Genomic DNA, 23,815 nt, shown 5'->3' with positions numbered 1-23,815 from the left:
GTGTAAAATGTACCTCGTCCTATATTACATTATGCGATGTTAAACTGAAGCTTTTCTTTCTGTTCTGCTATTTTTCTAGGAGAGTGAGAGGCTAAGATAATCAAATCTTGTTCTTCAATTTTAGAAGCTGAAGAGGAAAGACGCATCGCCTCGTAGATGCTTAATAGCTGTTACAAAATTGTCACCGAATAGTAAAATATTTATATTTTTAATAAATATTTGAGAAGTCTGCATGATTCCAAATAAGTGAAGTAACCACTAATGTTCTTACATTAACAAAAAGCAAAACATCTGTATTTCAAAGCAGAAAATCCATAAATAAAAATACTAACAAATTTTATAATCATACAAAACAGTTATGTAATAGTTATGTTGAAAATGAGATAATTCAGATGAGCCAAACTTTATCTAAAATTCCATAATTAAAATAATTGTTAACTTTAGCAGAATTTTGATCTGGTTATCATGTTTTATGGCAAAAAAAAAAAAAAAGGAATCTTCAATCACTTCTCTCTACACAGAAAAGCCCAGAGTCTGGGCATCATGAAACAAAGTGCTGTGAAGGAAGAGGAAGGAGCATTGGGAAGTTTAGAACTGCGTGCTACAATGAATACAGAAATATACAATTACTCTGAAATTAATTTCAGTGAGATTCAGAACAGCTTCCAAATTTTTAAGAAGTTCTTTCCTATTTTCTCCTTTCTCTGCCAGCCTTAAAGTCCATCTTTAACTGATAAAGCACCAAAACTATTTCTTGTGGTGTTTTTTCCCCCCCTCCAAAACCATTTATTGAAATGAAAACTTGCAGGCTTCAAGAGAGTGCTTTTTGAAATGTACTCTGCAGGGCCTTAGAGAACACTTAGCATTGCTGACAGGTAACTGCCAAGAGAAAAGGAGGTGCCTGTCCCCAGTAATCCTCACCCAGAGGATTACTGGCAGTCATTGTTTGGGTGTCTACATAAAGTGTTCCTTAGAATAAGGTTTTGCTAAAAGAAAAAAGAAAAAAAAAGAGTTGAAGCCAATGTATAAGGGGGTTTAAAAAAAGGGAGGAAAAAATACCCCAAGAATTATGAGGGAATGTTTTTAGTATAAATGTCTACTATAAAATTAAACACTACTGCACAAGGGAAAAGAAAACAACATGAGAACAAACAACGACAACAAAAACCACAGCAAACACTGGCCCAGAAGCAAGAAGGATTTTTAAAAATGGGAAAGAGAACGAGAGAAAGAAACTGTGAATCAGGAAGACTAGCTTTTTTTTTCTTCTTTTTTTTTCCTGTCTGAAATGAAGGATGAGGGCCTGGCCCAGGAGTGGGAAACAGCAGTGGGGCAGTCAGACTTAGAGAACATCCGCAATCAGTCTCCGTCCTGCTGGGTCGGACAGTCACTTGATGTACTACTTTGCCTGTTAGCCCCTTTGTAATATTTCCTGTTGGCCTCTGCTGAATGAGTTTTTATTGCGTAGTCCTTTTAATTAGTCTTTTCCTTACTCCGAAATGTTTACTGATCATTTTATTATTGAGTGGCTCACTCCCCCTCAGCTCACCCTGAAGGTTCTTTCCAACTTCTCTCTCCAGGACCCTTTCACGGCAGCTAAGCTGCCTCCTTCCTCTCATGCCTGTCTGGCAGCAGAACCTTTCCCCATACCTTCTCTTCTTCCAGGAACGCACTCCCTTTTCTCACTGCTTTTTCTCAAATTAGGTCAAATCTTTGCTATCCTTTGTGAAGTCTTTCATGCACATTTCCTCCAGAATGTGTTGGAGTTGCAGCTAAGACTCATTGTTCTCATTCCTTTATCAGGAACTTACTATTTTCAAAGTTATTGTTTTATATTGTGTTAATTTTTTTTCTATGGGACATTTCTTATCTACTCTAAACTACTGTACATTTTGCTATCATCTAGACCACAATTTTCTAATATTTTTACTGTGATGCACAGTAGGAAATACATGTTACAATATATTACACTAACACAGAAACACACATACACAGAACTAAAAGGAGGGATTAACACTACTTTTTTCTATTTTCTTGGTTAAAATCCACTAAAATGACTTCAAAAATTTAAAATTAGTCATGACCCTCCCCTACTCCCCCCAGTAAAAAAATACACACAGCTCTAAAAGAATTGTTCAACAATTATTTAACAATTGTATTTAACAATTATTAGCCAGAGGACAGTGTTCAACTCATGAAATTCTCGAAGAAGAAACTTCAAATTTCCAGGAGAATCTGTCATGTTGGAAATACATTCAACAAACATAAAGGGAATGAGACCTAAAATATATTAATTCTATTATACTAAGGCTTCATGCAGGTTTTAAGGTATCTAATTCCAAAGATATAATTAGATTTCAGAAAAGACATATTTGTATTAAAATACTATTCTTTGCAATTGTACTTTTCCCCTTTATTATATCTGTCTGTGTTTTAAAACAGAAAAGGTTCTAACAGTGTTTACAACTTCAGCAGACCAGGGGGTGGAAATAATCAGAAAAGATTGCATAATGATGATTAAAAACAAAACAAAACTTTCATACCTGAATTTCTCCTGTAATTGGATGAGAGACAACCTTTGTTGCATCAGTAGGCTGTAATATTAAAAACATACATTATAATAGATAAACCCTTCATAAAATTTACCATTTCAACTTCCTCCTGAAATTAATTTCTATTTGGTCAGAGCACACTGCCTGGAAAATATATTTCACCCATTTATCTGCTTCAGATTATGCTGTCTGCTTATATTTCTCAATACATGTTTAATTTTATAGCCACATGAATCTGTTTTTCATTTTGTTTAGCCTGGTTTGAAGCTATAACTTTATACCGCAATAATGTATTTTCAATTACTTAAGAAAATGAACGCTTTGGTTCAATGTACTCTATTTAAATATTCATAGGATGTAAAGATCTATGAAGGAATAAAAAATATGTATTTTTTTATACAACAGCTGCCTAGCAGAAAGGAGTTATGAAATCCATGCTTATCTCCTTTGTTGGGTATTCCTGTTCCCTTCTAGACTGAGATAGCAGGCAATCACTTTCTAAGATCTCACACTCGATTTTAATTCCATCCCATTTTATTTGAGTTCTCATTTCCTTAATTAGTTCCTTATATTAGTAGAACCTTAAAAATAGGAATGAAGTCTGGTAAACTGATTCATACTGCTGAATCAATGACTAATTGCTAATTTGTTACATTTCAATGAAATATTTGTAGAAAAGGAGAGATGACAAACCTGACCTCAGCTCTTATAGAATTTCAGGCAATGTGGAATGTGGCATCAATTTAGGGAGACATTTCCCAAAACGGAGGCCAGCTTACCACTCTACAAAAAGGCCATAGCCCCCCCTACATGTTATATATTGGCTTTGTTTCAGTAATTAACTGGAAAAGATTCTTAATGTTTAGGTGTATATACTTATTTTGCCAACTTTTCCTTTAAATTTTTAGCCTAGAAATGAGAGCAATCAAAAGGACTCAGCTATATTCCAGGTCTTATTCTATGAAATAATTACAGAAAATACTAATATAATCATTAGCAAAGTTAAGGGCTATGTGTTAAATTTTCTAAGCCATGTATCCTTTATTCCTTCAACTCCATTATATGAACAGTCATTTATTAGCACTGAAATTATGCTCTGGTTACCAAGGATAAAATATCAGTTACTGAACAATGATTTTCACTTCATAATTATTTTACTATTAATACTTAAAATTCAAGGAAAGAAAACCGAATCTAGAAAAAGAAGGACCACACAAGTCCTGAAACTATTTACCCCTCAATTAAAGATGGGAGCTTTCTAAAACCAGATATTCTTGACTTTCAATGAGGAAAGTTGTGGAATAACTGAGATCAAAAAGTAAAAAGTGAGACCAAAAAAAAGCAAAGTGTGATTATTGGTAACCTATTTTTTTTTAAACAGTCAGCTTTTTGACAAGAGCACACAAACCTAACTAGATTTAACATAGAGAATAAACTTATGGATCATTTTTAGTTGTTAGGGGTACCACAGAGAACTCATAAGAATGCAGAAATGGAAAACTGGTCCGTTTTTTTGTGTGTTTTTTTCTCTTGCTTCAGTAGATAATTAGGAAATGAGAAATCATAACATCTTAGAAAATGATATCGTGTTTCCTGTCTACTAGTCTAAACAAGGTGGAACTAGAAAGCAACTCAAAAGTCACAGCGCACTTCTCACCTTGCTGCTGCTGTGTTTCTTTTTGCTCACCGAGGGGGACCCTGGTTGCCCGGGGCTGGGGACAGAACTGGATCCTGCTGATGTAGGGCCTGAATGAGCATGAGATCCTTTTTCCACGACGGTGGACATGACCAGCGGTGACTGCTGTAGCGAAACCTTCTGGAGCTCTGCAGCCAGTTGCTTAGGATCCACCCCTGGGGACTTTGCTTTATCCACTACAACAAAATAAAAAGGCTTTATACGTCCCTGGATTTCATAGGTACTTAACACCATGGAACTGATTCGAATTTAGTTGACAAAGTCAAAATATTACATAACAACCTACTTTTAAAAAAATAAATAAAAACAATTAAAAATAGATAAATAATTGTACCTTTATGTATCTATTTCTTAGAAGTCCAGAAGGATCACAGAAGAGTAAAAGAATTCTGAGTTATAGAGGGAAATTGAGCTTCCTATTCCATCTTCAGGAAATGTTTTTAATGTTTTACATAGGAAATTGTATGAAGATAAAATATTCCATTTTATTCATAATTTGGTCATAATTTGTATGATCAGCTACTTCTCCTTCTTTAAATCTTAACTATAACTTTCTCAAAGGGGGAAACTTCCAAGAGCATATTTACATTTGCAGATGTATGATCGTTTCAAGAGGCCTTGGTCTCTTTATTTAGTGTAGTAACCCAGACTCCGAATGCACAGGAAGTGCTCAATATATAATTGTTAAACGAAGGAATAAGTGATATTTTTAATCTCATATTTGACCTAAATGAAAAATGTGAAATCACACAACAAGAATTTAATATACATTTCTTTAATGGGTCTAACATGCAAATGTGTTTTCCCCTAGAATGCTAAAAAAAATATAGCTACAATGCTTTTGATTTTCTTTACCATTAGATAAATATATATAAACACCCATCAGTCTATCACTTTATTTTCATCTATAACTGTTTATATCTTTATCTACAGCTACATTGCCTCAATAATTGTAGATTGTTCCCAACTTATGATAGTTTGACTTAACGATTTTCCACTTTACAATGGTGCAAAAGTGATACACATAATAAGTTACATGAGCTATTCAACAACTTATAATCAATAGGCATTATTTTAGAAATTTTGTTCAACTGTAGGCTAATGTAAGTGTTCTGAGCACATTTAAGGTAGGCTGGTCTAAGCTGTGATGTTTGGGAAGTAAGGAGTATTAAATGCATTTTTGACTTAAGGATATTCCCAACTTATGATGGGCTTATTGGGGTGTAACCCCATTGTAAGTGAAGGAGCAGCTATACTTCCATGTCTACATTTTTACTCACAGTTGAAAGCAGATTGCTTTCACTTACCAGATTTTGGTGGTTCATGAAGTTCCAGGTGTTGGGGATTTTCAGAATCTGAGAGCATATTGAGGTCCCTAAAAATTAAAACAAAAAAATTAAGAAAAAATTTGAGGAAGCCTGAGACAAAAGGCTCTTTCCCCAACTACCCTGAATATTTTTTAAGTAGGTAAATGAGAAGTGGTTAATGATATAAAGCAATTTCAAAGCATGCTCACCCTTCTAATCAAATATATATTGGCAATGCCATTAAAAGTCAGCTGATTAAAATGATAATTTAAGGTGAAATCTTTATGGATTAAATGTAAGTTCATTTTGAAATACCATACACATCCATGAAATCTAAATGGGTTTTGGTTTTCATTTATATGAAGCATGTTTCAATAAAAGTATGAAAGGGGAGAGCTATTGACATTAGTCAGAGACAAAATTATCTGAATTCCTTCTACGCTTTAAACTTTGATTCTGAACACAAGAAATCTATACAACTTGTATTCTCTTTATTTTCTAATTACAGAAAATCTTGCTGACTGGCAAAGGTTCCACCTTAACAATTTTAAATTAAAAGAGCCATGAATAGCCAAAAAATGGAAACAAAAAGATGGGGAAAAACTCACAGTCTTACACATATTTCTGCTTCCCCACTTTGCTGACTAATGATACTCTGCACTTCTTCGTATGTTTTAGAAGTTAAAGGAATTCCATTCCATTCCAAAACTTGCATCCCTAAAAAGACAAATTCAAGTATAACATGAAAAGTGTGTGCTATTTCTAGTCCAGGTCCAGAGGGCATAGAAGACACTGCTTTGCACTTGCAAACCAACTCAGCACACTATTTCAGAGAACATCAGTTCAAAGTTCTCTGGAACCACATGTCCTTTGGTTTCATCAACTTACCTGAACACATAAAATGTATCTAACACAACATGCAAAAATGCCGTTTTTTGGAAACCTATTAAATTCTATCAAACACATGCATGTTTGTTCACACTGCTATAAAGAAAACATTATTGGATGAATACTGCTTAGACCAATTTTGTGCCAGATAAAAAATAACTGTGACCACCAATGTAATTCTTTCATGGGGAGCAAGCAACTAGAAACGTGTCAAGTTCCATAGTCTATCGTGGAATGGGAGGGGCAGAAGAAAGCCATTAGGATTTTGCTGTGAAGTTCCCCTTAAGCTCCCTCTCAACTTGGCTCAGATAAACTGATTTCCACGTTGTGTCTTTTCTTCATTGCCTGCAAGATATTCCGGACTAGAAGCAGCAGAAATACTAATAAGTGAGTGCGTATTGCCTGTGCAGTAAGGAGTGCAAGGCCCTGTGCTCAGAAGGTCCTCTGCTTGGCTTAATGCTTTGCTATTGCCATTTTGAAAGTCTTAATGATGTTTGAACAAAGTCTTCTACATTTTCATTTTGCACTGGGTCCTTTGCTAGACTAGTTATTGGAAAAAAATTTCATACAAAAAACGTAGTACCATATAATATTTCAACATTTTACATTTAATTTCTTTGGTCCATTTAATATGAGCTGTCAAAATAATCTAGGAACAAATACTTGGCACAAATCAGATGGTTCTAATATGTGACTATGTGAGCTGGGTATAAATTAGATAAAACAATCCAAAGTTATAGTGCCGACATATTTATGAAGGCTACCAGCTTTACCTGAGAAAAAAAATGTATGTATGTCATAGTAGGCGATAATGAAATAAAAATACTTATTGATAAATTACATTTTCAATGTGCTTCACAGATGCCTATGTGAAATTAACTATTGCTCAACATTGATTTCAATGGTTGAGTTCTTAACATATTTAATGATTTTGACATACATTGAAAAGCATATTACCAGTTGCAAGCAAGTAAGGGAAATGCTTTTAGTGAAGTGGCAAAAGAAGTCTATAAAAATGCCCACAATTACACAAACAAAAACAACTTTTCCATAACTTACTCCACGAAAACTTTATCTTCAGATGGACCTTAGGTTTATTTCAACAATCCCAGGCTGTTGTACACATAAAATGAGAAAATAACATAAAAGACAGTGGTGACCCCACTAAAGAAAAAATTAGTACTGAAAGAGGAAAAACACACATTCTTTTCCTTTATTAAGAAGTAATAGTTATTTATGACAGATGATTTTGAATGGAATCAAATTAATGGTGTTATAATTCAGGAATTGCACTGTCACTTTTCTGTAGAGAATATTCTATGAAAAGAAGCAGCTGCATAATCTTAATGCTACTTCTGTTGGATTTACCTGTTTATTTTTCACATCTCAAAAATAACAGTGCAAATTTACAAAATATAATTATCTAGTGTAATAAAAAAATGCTTGTAGTCATAAAAACAAAACAAAACTGTTTAGAATCATCAATAACATTACTGGAAAAAATACAGAAAACTAGGGTCTTGCCTAGGTATTTATCTGAGATTGTGAACTATATAATATGCTCTGCTAAACTTTCCCATTCACTCAGTCTCCCACCAGAGATGGTGAAATACTATAGTTCAAAGATTTTTTCCAGTTCTTTTATCCTTATTCTTGGTTCCAATGGTATCAGATAATACAGGGAACGTGACTACTTGAATAGTCATTTAGTTAACACTTCCTCTTTGCATTGCCACTCCAACTTCCTACAAATTCTACAAAATCACACTACAATAACCAAGTGAATATACAAATAACTCCTTATCAATTCATAAGATGATTTTAACAGTTTGCGAATTAAATATCATGCGACATCAAATACAGTAATGTAGAAAAATAGGTAAATTGTAAAATTCTATTGTAAAATGCATTCAAAAATTTGTTGAAAATTATTATATTACATGGAAATACAGCTCACTAAAGTAATATTTTACCATTTAATTGATTTGAATATAAGCATATTCAAATTTCATATAACTTTTTATTCTGACTTTGAGAAATAATTCCTGGAAGATAGTGTACACATAAGTGGTTAAATCTATTACTTAGCATTTTGAGCAAATAATTACATTTTTATAGTATTTAAATTTTATCAACATGTATGTTAGCCAACTGTTCAACTTTGAGAGTGTTCGGATAATTCTTCAATTATATTCCTATAAAGTACCTATTCTAATAATTTCTATTAGAAAAACTAAGATAATCTAAATTTTTTTGCCAAATGTGCAACAGTGATAATAGGATTTAGTGCTCAAAATCTTATATTTAAAATATTATCAACATTTAAAATTATAATAATGAGCTGATTTTTTAATTAAAAAAAACAATCAACATAAAAGATTCTCAAATGTGTTTTCATATTTATGGGATTACTTAATTTTATATGTTCCTCAAACTTTCAAAAGCTATTCTTTATAACACAAAATTTCATGTCTGTTATTTCTTTGTCCATATTTAATATTGGCCAATACTTCAAAAACATCTATATATTAAAAGTATTGAATTAACAGTTAAACTTTCATAGATTATTGTACATCCACTCATATATCACACAAAAGCTCAAGACTTATTTATTTCAAAGATATTTTTCAGTTCCTTGTATGTGGCAGGTGATACACAATTCATCACCTTTATAATGATCACCATCTTTATGTTGTTATACGCTAATATCTTATGCTTTCATATAAAGTAATAAAATACATTCCACTAGAAAAAAAAAAGAAATATCTTGGCAATGAGTAAAATAAAGATGATTCACATGAAATTTTCAAGTGTTATAAATATATGAAAAGAAGTCCATACTCATTAGTAATTAGAAAGTACAAATTAAAGCAATAATGACATGTTACTTAACTATTATCATTCAAAAAGATCAAAAGCCATAAAATACCATGTGTGGGATTATGGGATTTCAAGGGAAATATATTTGGTAGGTGGTTTTTCAACTTCATTCCCATTCTATGATGTGAAAAGACTATATAGAAACAAAACAAAAACAAAAACAAAAAAACCCCACCTGTTTATTTACAATTTATAAACGTAATTATTTTGATGGAGATGCAGATAAGTGCAACCACTCTGGAGGGCTATGTGGTACAACATTGTTAAATTAAGCACATGTACACCCTATGACTTGGAAATTTTCTTGAGTATCTATTTGTAAGAGGTGGAAATTTCAGGAGAAATGGACAATGAGAGGGAGAAATGCTCATAATGGAATCACTCCATAGAATTTTCAGGAAACAGACATAATAAGTGTTGAGGTCAAAAGATGAAACAATCTTGAAATCATTTGCCAACTAAAGACAAGTGAGAAACAGGATCCGATCTATAGGGCAAAGACATTTATATACATAAAAATAATATTGACACAAGTTAACATTACACATTTTACAAATAAATACGTCACATAAACTATAATAGTTGCTTATGGAAGAAAGAAGGGAATTGGAAAAGAAAATGAGATAACAAAGAAATGAGTTAATAGATGACTGAATAAACAACAGACACACACACACACACACACACACACACACACACACACGAGGAGACCTTACATGAACCAATGTAGGTACTATAAAATGAGAATGTGAAGCAGCTGGGGTAAAAACAAAAAACAAACAATTAATACTTTTTCTCCACTGATATTATTAACCATGACTACAGATTAATATACTAATTTTGGACATACATTCTCTAGAGTCTTTTATAAACTAGCAGCAGCAGCCAAATTTCAGCTGAACTGGTCATTGCCCTGACTTTCTAAATAGTGAGCAAATCTTGCAAATGAGTTTCAGGAGTCCAATATGTTGTCCACATCTGTTATGCTAATTATTCATTCATTTTCCAGTTATGCAGTGTTAATAGAAGAGAAATATATACATAGATAGATTTTATTATTATTTTTTTTAATACATGTTTTATTGATTCCTGAGAGAAGAGGGAAAGATAGGAACATTAATGATGAAAGAGAATCATTGGTCGGCTGCCTCCTCCACACTCCACACTGGAGATCTAGCCTGCAACCCAGGCCTGTGCCCTGATCAGGAATCGAACCATAACCTTGTGGTTCATAGGTCGATGCTCAACTGCTGAGCCAAACAAGCCTGGCTTTATTATTTTTTTAAATTATATTTTCTATATTTCACAATTTTAACCTATTATACATTAACATGAAAAAAGGGAAAGAATGAATAATGGGTAGAAAAAAGGAAAGAATGAAAGGAAAAAGGTATGGAAGGAGGAAATCTTCAGTAAAGAAAACAAATAATATAATAAGACATTTAAAACTTAAATATATATAGATACAAGTTAACACTTTATATGTATATTTTCCCCCCTGAGGGAACTCATTTATAAGTATAAAATCTTAAAGTTGGAAACTATATGGTTGAATAGTGAATCTTATAATATTGCCATTTTTTTCACAGTCATTATTACTAGAGGCCTGGTGCATGAAATTCATGCGGGATGGGGGAGATCCCTCTGGGACAACTTCAAGTGTACCAACATCAGAATTATGGGGGTGCCAGAAAAAGAGAGAAAGCAAGATATTGAAAATATATTTGAAGAAATAATGACAAAAAAAGTCCCCATCTTGTGAAAGAAATAGACTTACAAGTCCAGGAAGTGCACAGAAACCCAAACAAAAGGAATCCAAAGAGCATCACACAGTGACACATCATAATTAAAATGCCAAAAGCAAAAGACAAAGGGAGAACATTAAAAGCAGCAAGAGAAAAGCAGTTAGTTACCTACATGGGAGCACCTACATGGTTGTCAGCTGATTTCTTAACAGAAACTATGCAGGCCAGAATGGAGTGGCAAGAAATATTCAAAATGATGAATAGCAAGAATCTACAACCAAGATTACTCTACCCAGCAAAGTTATGATTCAGAATGGAAGGTCAGATAAAGAGCTTCACAGACAAGAAAAAGCTAAAGGAGTTTATCACAACCAAACCAATATTATATGAAATGCTGAAAGGTATTCTTTAAGAAGAAGAAGAAGGAGAAAAAGGTAAAGATAAAAATTATGAACAACAAATACATATCTATCAATAAGTGAACCTAAAAATCAAATGAGTTAAAAATCTGAGGAACAGAATAATCCGGTGAATATAATAGAATCAGGGGCATAGAAAGGGAGTGGCCTGACAACTCCCAGGAGGAAAAGGGTTTGGGGCATGTGGGAAGAGACTGGACAAAATCGTACACCTATGGATGAGGACAGTGTCGGGGAGGTAAGTGCAGAGGGTGGGGTAGGAACTGGGAAAAGGGGAGCTATGGGGGGAAAGGAGAAACAATTATAATAATCTGAATAATAAAGATTTATTAAATTTAAAAAAATTGGTCACAGTTAAGGGAGCCACCCACTCTCAAGAATTTTGCTGGCTTGGACATTCCTCCCTTTGTGGTGTGAATCAATGGACAAAAATGAACCCCCAGTTATAGGACTCTCTTTCACGGCCCGCGTAGAAAGAGTTCCAATTCAGGGTTCAGGTTCTGGAGAAGGGCCGCACACAAATGAAAAGAGACTTGAAGAAATTCAATTTGGCGATTTGGGGGGCCAGGCGGTAGTCTAACTCTAGTGGGAGAACTACCCCCTCTCTGGCCCTGCCATCCCCTTTTATTGAGGCTTTGGGGAAAACATCTTAAGCAACATAAACAGAAATTTACATGTAGCCCTTAGGCAGGAAATAATAGAAACTTTCATGGACAAGGTAGATTCTGCTCCAGCTAACAAAATCTCAACTAAAGGTTAGAGCAATTAAGGTTGTTGACCAGCCTTCCTGGCTTCCTGTCAACATCTCTTTTTCAGTGAAACTGATTTGGTTTCCAGCACCCAGTGTCCTAGAATTTTTAAGACCTTCACTGGGAATTTCCCTAGAACTTGTGGGGCAGGAAACAGCAAATTATTCAATTTCTCACCATCACATGAGAGAACGATTGAAACTGATTACACTGGAGTTACAGGGGGGGAAAAAATTTATGTATTTCTTGCCCTCCGGTATGGCTCTTACAAATTCATGGTTTTTGAACAGTTAAGGGAATATAATTAGCTATATTTGTGGTTGACCTTGAGAAATATTATCATGATAGGATTCTGTTTGTAATTGGCATTACCATTAAAATAATCTTGTATTCCACTCCAAAATTTTCTGAAAGGATTGGAAAAGATGTTAAAGTCACTCCTTGGCTGTAGTTTATGATGTTTAGAATTAGATATGTTATTTAAAACAGACTGAAACATAATGTGCTGAGTGAGTCAGGAGAATGAGTATGGGTAGATCAGTAAAATTTTATTGATCCCAAGAAAATAATGTAACTAAGTTATCTAATAATAGGTATGTAATCATCTAATCCAAAATAGATTACAGTTCATAAGCTTATAAGCTTTTCTTAGTTTAATTTCCCAATCTATGTTTTAAACTATTCAGAATTGTCTTAGCTAGTTTTGCTCAGTGGGTAGAGCATTGGCCTACAGACCCAAGGGTCCCAGGTTCCATTTGGTTAAGAGCACATGTTTTAGTTGCAGGCTCCTCCCTGGATTGGGCCCTCGTAAGGGCATGTAGGAGGCAACCAGTCTATGTGTTTCTATCACATTGATATTTCTCTCTTTCTTTCCATCTCGTTTTTTACTCTCTCTAAAAATCAATAGAGAAACATCCTCAGGCGAGGCTTAAAAAATAACAAACACCAAATGAATTTTTCTATTGATGTTAACCGATTAATACCATCAGATCTGAAGAATATCATGAACAGTTAACAGTAACAGACTAATCCAAAAATGCTCTTATGATTAGAAAGAGATTCATAGTTAACTGAATAGCCATAGAAAGCTAGGATAAGTCACAAACTGTGTATGAGAAATGCTTAACTACTGCCTCCTCTGCTTTAAGTATCCCTAGTGAATCATTAAAGACTTTATCTTTATGTTCTTAACCTTTTTTGATATTCATGCATTCTGTACTGATCCATTTTTAATGTTATTTAAATAAATCCTACTATGAAGAAAATACATTTTAACCTAAAATATACTTTATACTAGGAAAATTGTTTCCTAATAAATGCAGGAGCTACCTGAACTAATGGCAAAACCATCATCATAATTTTCATTGAGCACATATATAAGGATGATATAAAATTCAATTTTATTAGATTATCTGACAAATAAAATATGAAGAATTTTGCCTTGATTACTGAGGTATAACTTTAAATCATGTATAAAATCAGACAAAAAGAAATTATATTTCTGACACAGTTATATAATTTCCCAATCAAAATCTAGGAACAAAAATAAAATTCAAATATACTTACCTATAATATAAGAAAATAAAATATTTATTTTGACAAAGGATATATAATTATTTTTATTATAACCCAAGAGATTATCACTGGAAATATTACAACTTAGTCAATTGCTGTGCATAAAAAGTTAAGTTTTTATATTTTGTTTATTTTTTATTCAAAGATACTATATAATTATTATAGGCTAGAGGCCCAATGCATGAAGATTTGTGCAAGAATGGACCTTCCTTCCCCTGGCTGCTGGCACCACCTTCACTCTGGCGTGGAGCCGCCTTTCCGCCTTCCCATGCTGCACAGAGGCCCAGAGCGGCTGGGGCAGTGTGGAATACCTGCATCATTGCCATGGCAATGACGCAAGTATCCCACTCCGTCCCTGTCCCTGGCAACTCTGTGCCTGCATATGCAAATTAACCCACCGACTTTGTTGGCTTAATTTGCATACTCACTCCTGATTGGCTGGTAGGTGTCATGAAGGTACAGTCAGTTTACATCTTACTCTTTTATTAGTGCAGATTTCTTAAAGAACATCTGTCTTCTGCATTTCTATCCTGAAGGCACCTTCAATATAAGATATAATCCTATTATTCTATACTAGAGGCCTAGTGCATGAAATTAGTGCACTGGGTGGTGTCCCTCAGCCCAGCCTGCACCCCCTCCAATCTCAGACATCCTTCTCACAATCCAGGACTGCTGTCTACCAACCTTTCACCTTTCTCTGCCTGATTCCCCTAAGCACTTCTGCCTGCCAGCCTGATCAACCCTAACCACTCCCCTGCCAGCCTGATCAAGGCCTAACTGTCCCCAGCTGGCCCAATTGCCCCTAACTGCACTCCCCTGCCAGCCTGATCACCCCCAACTGCCCTCCCCTGCCAGTTTGGTCACTCCTAACTATCCTCCGCTGCAGGCTTGGTCCCCTCAAATGCCTTCTCCTGAAGGCCTGGTTCCCCCCAACTGCTCTACCCTGCAGGCCTGGTCCCCCCAACTGCCATCCAATGCAGGCCTGGTCACCCCCAACTGCCCTCCTTTGCTGGCCTGGTCATGCCTAACTGCCCACAACTGCCCTCCCCTGCAGGCTATCTTGTGGCAGTCATCTTGTATCCACATGAGGGCAGCCATCTTGTGTCTTGGAGTGATAATCAAACAGCATATTACTCTTTTATTAGATAGGATCATTTCTAGGATATACTTATACAGAATAAATGTTTTCTGAATAGTTACTTAATAAATGTGATTTTTTCAAAATATATTTTTTTAATCAATTATACAGCGGAAAGAAGAGGGAGAGAGAGATAGAAACATCACTGATAAGAGAGAATCACTGATCCTGCATGCTCCACACTGGGGATAGAGCCTGCAACCCAGGCATATGTCCTGCCAGGAAATGAGCCATGACCTCTTGGTTCATAGGTTGATGTTCAACCACTGAGCAACACCAAGCAGGCTACTGAATAAGTGTTTTGATCCATTTGCAGTCTTTATCATTTCCAATATTTCTAATAATCTTACATCTACTCCACATCAATCTATCACTGCACACCAGTAACTGTAATTCTGCTGTCAGAACCTCAATGTATTTTTCCAATAAGAAATGACATCCACTACAAGGATGAATTCAAGTTGTGTAAGGCCTGAAGCTTAAGCAATTGTAAAAAAATAAAAAAATAAAAATAAAAAATCTAAAAGTATAGACATAATATTAGATACAAGTGAATATTCATTAAAAGGACAAAATAAAACATTAAAAAATTATAAATCTTAAAAATCTGATTAGCACCACAAACATCACATATTTCTTAGAAACTTCCATAAGGAGAGAGAACAATTGATGGAGAAGACCGGAGACTTAAACTCTATTAGTGTCACAATTTATCCATTCTGATCTTTCTTCTTTTTATTAATCCCATCTAATTAACCTCAAATTCTTACCTCCAGTGATTGAATTTCCATCATGTAACACACCCAGCTTATGGTGCCTCAGGTACCATTCTCTCTTCTCCCCCTTCTAAATCTTAACCATATGTTTCTTTTCAAGCCTTAATCTCTTTCCCACAACCCTCATCAGTGAAGTGGCTCCTAAGTATGCATTATGGAAGGTCTAGTGGAGGATCTCTCACTTTTAACATTGAAGACCCAATGAATTTCTGTGATTTTTCAAAAGTCACACACAAAACGAACTGATGAGAAAGATTGGTCCAGACACTGGGAGCCAGACATCTGGCATCTATGCTATGATTTTGTTCACTGATAGATTTTCAGTGACTAACAGACCATGGAAATTACATGAACAGATATTCAATTGTATGCATGTCCACAGGTTTTAATCAGAGCATGAGATTTACTGATTAAGATATTGCTAAGAAAAAGAAGTTTAGAAACATTATTTATTTATTTGTTTGTTTGTTTGTGAAAGGGAAGCATCCCACCCACTGCCCTGCTGCCCCGCTGGCTCTGACTGCTACAAGCGCTGAAATGGACCTTTCTCCAGAGGCCTCTGACTAAGGAATCCCTGAGGTAGTCCTTCGGAGGAAACCCAGGGAGAGGCTGTGAGAGCCTACGCAGCACTGAGGTAGGGTCTGAGACCCTAGAACCAGTTTTAAAGATTAGCCAAAACTATAGTTTTACAGTGAGGAGGTCATATGGCTATATGATAAATGGCTTAGTCACTTCAGGCATTTTAGCTATTTTTTATTTACTTATGTCTGATATTTTAAATAATATTCCATTATAGCAGATACTTCTGGTATTTCAAGATTCCCTTACAGAAAGCCTAAAATCTATAAGATTAATAGTCATCTATGAAAATCTCTCTCCTCAACAAAAATGGCTCCTGTAGCTATGTTAGTGCTGTATACTTAACAAAGCACACACAATACACCAGCATCTTTCACACTCACTGTTCACCCTGCGAGACAGGGGAGATAGGCTGAAACCTCTTAATTGTACAGACGACACAAAAGGAGTCTCAGAAACATATGTAACTTGCCTAAAGTCATGAAAATGGCATTGATTCAGAGTCTTCCGATTCCAAGTTTAGTGTTGTTTCCATGATAAATAACCTATGTGTCTGTAGTTCAGAATGCAGACAGGGCCATGGTCAGTTATCCAACCGTGTACAGATATGGGGGACACAGAATTCAAGCTTAGTATAGCAAATGTTCTCACCATCAAAGACCTCCAAAGTGAAGATAAGCACTGTCTTCTCACCACTTACATGAAACATCATAATAATGTTTCTGAAACATTATTTCTAATTCTGATAACAACTTTGCAAAGACTATTATTATCCCAATTTTCTAAGGAGAACACCAAGATACCAAAAATTAAACAAGCTAACCAGACATTAAGTGCCAGAACTGAATTTAAATCTTGATATTGATACACCGGACTTTAAAAACACTTTCTCTATATATCAGAGATGATGTTGCATTGGCAGTTGGAGATTTGGTATGGACATTAGAGTGTTCAGCATCCTTGCTTCAAAAATAACCATTCCACATTCACCCACAAACAAAACAAAGCTTGTTCTATGGCTTATTTATTAGAAAAATCCAGAGATTTAAGTACAAAATCAGTATCACTAGAACACATTAATATTTCAAGGTATGTCACCCTTCTTGATAAAAAATAAAATAAAATGAAAGTTTAGAGTATTACACATACTAAAAATGTGTAAATCAGCTCAATTATTCAGTTTTCTTTCTGTTCTTATCAGAAATATTATAACTCAAACATACTTTTCTTCTGATACATTTCAAAATAAATATTTGTCTTGGCAATATAGCTAATCATTAATATCCTGAGACAAAGTAAGCACGATCACTGCATCCTAAAAATAATATATTGCAACCTATAAGTCCAGATACCCAAATTTTATATTTTCTCCCCAAAGATAGTTAACCTAAATATTCATTAGAAAACATTTGTATTAACATAAAGTATGCTCTGTGTCACGTGTACCTAACACACCAACTTGCAGGAATTGTGAGGAATCTCATGCTAATTACCAATCCGTACCTGGTTATCCCCCTGGGACAAGAACAAGGAAGCTCACTCATCTGTGTGGTGTGTTTCTTGATCGCCAACCTTGATCTCTGCCATGCCATCTGTAACATATGCCAAAAAAGCATAAGCAGAAATAGAGACTTTCTTGCCTAGGAACATCTCCCTTCAGATACACAGCAGTGTGTCTTCTATTGTAGTAAAACTCCTGGAATTAGCTCTTCTATTGTAGACGTCTTCATGACAGGGAGTTCCAGAGGCCAACTTCTAAAGCCACAACAGCCACGTTAAAGACAGCTAACCTCACCTTCATTCCAACAGGGATTCTCAACCAAAAATCCAACTATGATTTCTTGCCCGAAACCATGTCAACTTCATCTTTAATTAGAGTTAGCTAGCTGGACCAATATCACCTACATCGAAACAACAAATTTAAACATATCCATGAGGTAGAATTAATACTACAGGCACATTTCCTCACAGAACAGTATATGGACAAACAAATATGAACTCACTTCTTTATATCCCTGATGGCCTGTGAGAACCTAACTTTCCATATACGTCTGGCTAAATCCACAAGCAAACACTGGATATCACTGGTTTTAACTCTGCTCTCCTATGTTCCCACTGATTCATTAAGAAGGTTCTTGGAACTACATTCAGATTGCAACACTACATTCCTATTTCAGCACCAAACAGCTTTCCAAAAATTTTCCAAACAAATTTGATTTAATTACCAATACTATCAATAATGTAAATATGTTATCTTCACAGTACTTTATTAAAATAACTTCCAGTTGGACAACCTATCAACATAAACAAATAATTATTTTTGGTTCATTGGCTAACCGATGGTGGTTCTTACACATTTATTGTTATAAAATTTTTTGAATTTTAAAAGTATCATGTCCCATCCAAGTACTAACAGGCCTGACTTTATTTAGTTTGATCTGCCTGTAAGCATTGCTGAAGGGCAAATGTGTATTCAAGTCAATAAATAGTGGACCAGGCCACAAGTCCAAGTGTCTCTTCAACAAAGAGGCTCCACCTGGCCCTCAATGACATCTAATTTTTTAAAAAAAGTATCATGCCCTTAAAATACTTCACAATTATGATATCATGATACACAATACCAGGGAAACATAATTTAGAGAATAAATTCAAGAAATCCAGTAATTAAATAAAAAAAATAGTCAAAGAAAAACACATAAATGATTAGGTTTGGCCCATTATATTTCCTAAACACAATTTTATTTTATTTATATTTTTTACTTGCTTTTTCTATAAATATGTTATAAGTTGTAAAATGATAATTATTAAACTTAATAATTGCTATGCGTTTGTGTTTTTAATATTCTAACTTGATTGTATTGATTCAGAATGCAATGATTATATCTTTAGGTTGAACAAATGTCCAGCATTATGAACCCACTGAAAACTAAAATAGACATGACTCAATATAAAATCTTTATATTCCAAATTAATCTATATCTTCAATATAATCATCATCAAACTTCAACAGAGATTTTCATGAAAGTTGACAAGCTGATTCTGGAATGTACATGCAATACCAAAGGTCAATAATTGTCTCAAAGTGAATTTAAAAAAAAAGGATAATGGTAAAGACACCTACTATCTGTCAAAACCTAATATAAAGATAGAATTAAAACAGTTTGACAATGATATAAGGATATACAAACAGACCAGCAGGCTAGAACAAAGAACTCATAAGTATTTTAAAGACTTTAGGATAAGAACTTCTTAAATGATATAGATTATTTATAAATCTTAATGGAAACAAAATGAAAAATTTGACTACAAAAACTTTCAGCTTCAGCCGAGACCGGTTTGGCTCAATGGATAGAGCGTCGGCTTGGGGACTGAAAGGTCCCGGGTTCGATTCCGGTCAAGGGCATGTACCTTGGTTGCGGGCATATCCCCAGTAGGGAGTGTGCAAGAGGCAGCCAATCGATGACTCTCTCTCATCGATGTTTCTAACTCTCTATCTCTCTCCCTTCCTCTCTGTGCAAAATCAATAAAATATATAAAAAACAAAAAAAAACAAAAAAACTTTCAGCTTCTGTAAAACAAAACCAAATCAGTAATTAAATATACAAGCCGCCTACTGGAAGAAGGTATTTACAGCCTACATACCTGACAAAGGATTATGTTCACTATATATAAAGATTCCCTAAATTCAATTTAAGATACATAAACAATCATTTGTAAAAACCTATGTAAAAAAAATAGGCAAAAGAAACAGCAAATCACAGCTGAGGAAACACAAGAGTAATAAAATAGTGTCATACTCAACATTACTGAAGGGAAGGGAAGTGAAATGACAATAGTATACCACGGCACATTATCTTTAAAAAAGCAAATGTAGAGAAAAAGGAACAGAGACATAGAGAAACAAGAACACTAATTTACTACTGATGAATGTAAAAATACATAATATACCACTTTGAGGAGCAATTTGGAAACACCAACTATTGTTGAAGAAACCGCACAACATTTCCTACATCACCTAATAAGATAGTTATCTTCACTCAGAAATATAATTGTTTATACAAGAAACTCCTGAATATGTGAACAAGGAGACTACTTTGAAAATTAATTATAGTATTGTTTGAGTAGCATATAGAAAAAAATCCTCATATACAACCAAAGTAAGCAGAGAATGTTTAAATTAAACAGTAGTTGAGACATGCAATAATAGAATTCTGCCCCTTAGCTAAAATAAATGAACTAGAGCTGCTTACACCACTTGAATAAATCTCATAAACACTATGTAACTAAAAAAGAGGCAAGATATTTATATAAAATTTCATAAATAAAAAAGTGAATAAACAAAATTTCATAAACAAACATAATGAATGCTTATGTAGTTTATGAATACATACATAAAACTGTAAAGAAAAGTAAGAGAATTAAGTCCAGTGGTTTATTCTGAGGCACAAAGAAAGGTTTGGGAGAGGGGAGGTGATTACAAGAGACTTCAGAATCAATTTATAAGTACTTATCTTTTCTTTAATATATTTTTATTGATTTCAGAGAGGAAGGAGAGAGAGATAGAAACATCAATGATGATTGAGCTGCAACCCTGGGCATGTTCCCTTGGCCAGAATTGAACCTGAGACCCTTCAGTCCACAGGCTGACACTCTATCCACTTAGCCAAACCAGCTAGGGCAGTACTTATCTTTCCTAAAAATATGAGGGGAAAAAACCTAGCAAAATATTCAGACAATATAGTAAGCTGGGTACATAGCTGTTTGCCATATTATTCTCTCCAATTTCTTTTCTTTTCTTTTCTTTTTTTGTGTGTATACTCAACATTTGTAATGTAAAGTACAAGTCAGTGATTAAGTGTTAAATTTCATACATTAAACCAAAAATTCCAAAAAGCTCCCTCAGCCCCACTCAAGGAGATGAAAAGTGTGATTAAGTTGTGTGAATCTTATAAGACAAATTTTCCTGACTGGGAGGGGCTCAGACTAAAGAAAATCACATCCACTTTTGATAAATTAGTAAACATCATATCCTAACTTTCTTGGTTACCATGTAATGAAGAAATCAACCTCTGAGTTGTTTCAGTAAAAACTACAAGACTGAGAGCAAAACACACTCACCATTTAAGTGCAAATGAACCAGAAACAGATGGATGTAATTCCACACAAATAAAGCTTTCTACCACATCTCATTTCCTGTGCAGGCCTCTGGAAATTCTTATTCCAATGGCACCCCAAGAACCCTATTCCCTCTAGCAACAGAGAAAGGCAATCCCACACAATTCTCCGATAACACTACCTTGAGTTGAAATTGAGATTCTATTTACTTATTTATTATTTATTTATCTTTGTTGTTGAAAGCATTACATAGGCCCCCTTTGCCCCTCATTGACACCCTCCTAGCCCAGGCCCTCACCATCCCACTGTAAGCGTCCATGGGAAAACAGAGATTTTAATTTCTAATTTAAAATTCCTGTGTTTTGTACCCCTCACTTTCTCTCAACCACCCAGCAAACACAATGACAGGGAGATTCTAGGCTAGAGAACTGACAGAGAAAAAACCCCTTTTTACACTTTGCACTGCACAGTGCTGCTGCATTTTCCAGATTGGAGGGGTTTTTCCCTGTTAGTAACAATCCAAATTCCTATCCCCATTCCCAAGATCTGAATTTAAAAAGTTTTTAAAAAGGTTATATAAATTAATGAGCGGTAAACTAAGAGTTTTAAGAACCTGTATCCAGAGGAAACAGCTTTCATTTTGTACATCTTTTTTGAAAAATAAAAGTTATTTCCAGATATTGATGCTGTCTTAAGTGTGCATGGCTCTTTACAAATTATAGAGTGTGACTGTGTATCATTTTATTTGCTTCACATGACCCTATGAGGAATGACATCTTAATAAGCACCCAATTCTTGTAAGGGAAAAGGAATTCTTTAACACTCCTTTCTATGTATATTGCTTGCAACCTTGTTTTATTAGGCATTATGGTAGGAAATTGAATATGCAGAACAAAAGAATTCAGCGTTAAGGGATACAGCAGAGATATGCACAATGTGGTATGGAGCACCAGGAAGAACTGAGCTGGATCTTAGTCAGATAAAAAGTAAAGTTTGTGCTTGTCATGAGATGAAAATTGTATTATGGACTCCCCAAATTTGGAGATGGTTGGAACTTTGATTTGAGAAAAATGGGAGTACATACAGGGTAATATGAATTAATGAACATGGGATTTTTTCAAGCATGTCATAAATTCAATACTTCCTAAAATTACAATGATATTAAGTAACTTTTACTAGAGAGAGTCTAGAGAAAAGTAAGTTTATACAGAGGAAGCATCTAATTTTTTGAGGCCATTATCTAAAGTGTTAAGTATAATGAATTTGTTTTGATACTATAATACAAATAAAGTTTATAATGATTTGTTCAAGGAATTAAAATGGAAGTGGCAAACTGTAAATACACATTCAAATCCTATATGTTTGAGTGTGCTTTTAGATGCTCACATTAGTTCAAAGTAACAATATCAAAGGCCCAAAATGAAAAGATATCAGATATCATTTAAATCCCCAATATTGAACATTTCACAGCCCAGACTCTATTATAAATAGAGTCTAAAATAGTAAAATTTTTTATCTTAAAGCAAAAAGCAAGTAATAGCAATTTAGAACTCAATTAGATTTGTAGTTTAATTCTCCAGAACTTCTGTCTTCATTTTCTCAAAAGAAGAAAACTGATTCTATCTATTAAAAGGAAAAAAAAAATGATAGGTAGGAAAAGATCCTTCTTTGTCCAGTATTTGATTAAGAATGTTTACTAAATGTTTCTGGAAAATAAAATTTAAGATATTGTAGATAGGATCCCCCCAGGACCTGACTGCCTGAGTTCCTTCAGAAAATCATTGCAGATTGTGATAATTTAAAAGATTGGTTCAGAAAAGTTTGATTAATGGAACATTCTTGATTTGTCTTTTTTTATTTTTTATTTTAGGGGATGACATACAAAGAAATATTAGGAATGTTTGTTTTATAATCTGAAAGATTGGTTTTATTTTTAGGAATGTTCTAAAATGAATTTCTCCAGTGTAGCCTAATTTATTGAGTAGAGTAATAATCATTGCTAATTCTCAGCATTCTGAAAGACAAAATTCTCCTAAATTATTTAAGACAGACAGCCTTGTTCAGAAAGATTTTTCAAAAAGAGGTTGAGTAAAAATTTCCTTTCAAAAAATAACAAGAGGTGCCGAAACCGGTTTGGCTCAATGGATAGAGCGTCGGCTTGGGGACTGAAGGGTCCCAGGTTCGATTCAGGTCAAGGGCATGTACCTTGGTTGCGGGCATATCCCCAGTAGGGGGTGTGCAAGAGGCAGCTGATCGATGACTCTCTCCCATCGATGTTTCTAACTCTCTCCCTTCCTCTCTGTACAAAATCAATAAAAATATATTAAAAAAAAATAACAAGAGGAGTGACTCAGAAAATATGCTTGGATTATTTTTTTTCCTTATCCATTTAATGT

General features: G+C 34.4%; 1 protein-coding gene across 6 annotated transcripts in view; it reads right to left on the bottom strand.

Moving 5' to 3' along the window:
- The window catches only part of PCLO (piccolo presynaptic cytomatrix protein), a 253,191-nt gene that overhangs the window by 61,864 nt on the left and 167,512 nt on the right, over nt 1-23,815 (bottom strand). For 4 of the 6 annotated variants that reach the window (XM_045578495.1, XM_036429573.2, XM_036429574.2 and 1 more), the window contains exons 11-14: nt 6,164-6,272; nt 5,556-5,623; nt 4,210-4,424; nt 2,544-2,594 (exon numbers count right to left, since the gene is read on the bottom strand). In XM_045578495.1, the coding sequence (XP_045434451.1) occupies nt 2,544-2,594; nt 4,210-4,424; nt 5,556-5,623; nt 6,164-6,272 (443 nt within the window). Of the gene's footprint in view, nt 1-2,543; nt 2,595-4,209; nt 4,425-5,555; nt 5,624-6,163; nt 6,273-17,807; nt 17,897-23,815 lie in introns of those variants that run through there. The other 2 variants (XM_045578497.1, XM_036429575.2) reach the window with 2 other exon arrangements.

This window comes from Pipistrellus kuhlii, unplaced genomic scaffold (genome assembly GCF_014108245.1).
Source record: "Pipistrellus kuhlii isolate mPipKuh1 unplaced genomic scaffold, mPipKuh1.p scaffold_m20_p_10, whole genome shotgun sequence".
In the NCBI taxonomy this organism is placed as follows: domain Eukaryota; kingdom Metazoa; phylum Chordata; class Mammalia; order Chiroptera; family Vespertilionidae; genus Pipistrellus; species Pipistrellus kuhlii.
The sequence above is the reverse complement of the archived record's forward strand: the minus strand, read 5'-3'. Positions and strand labels throughout refer to the sequence as shown.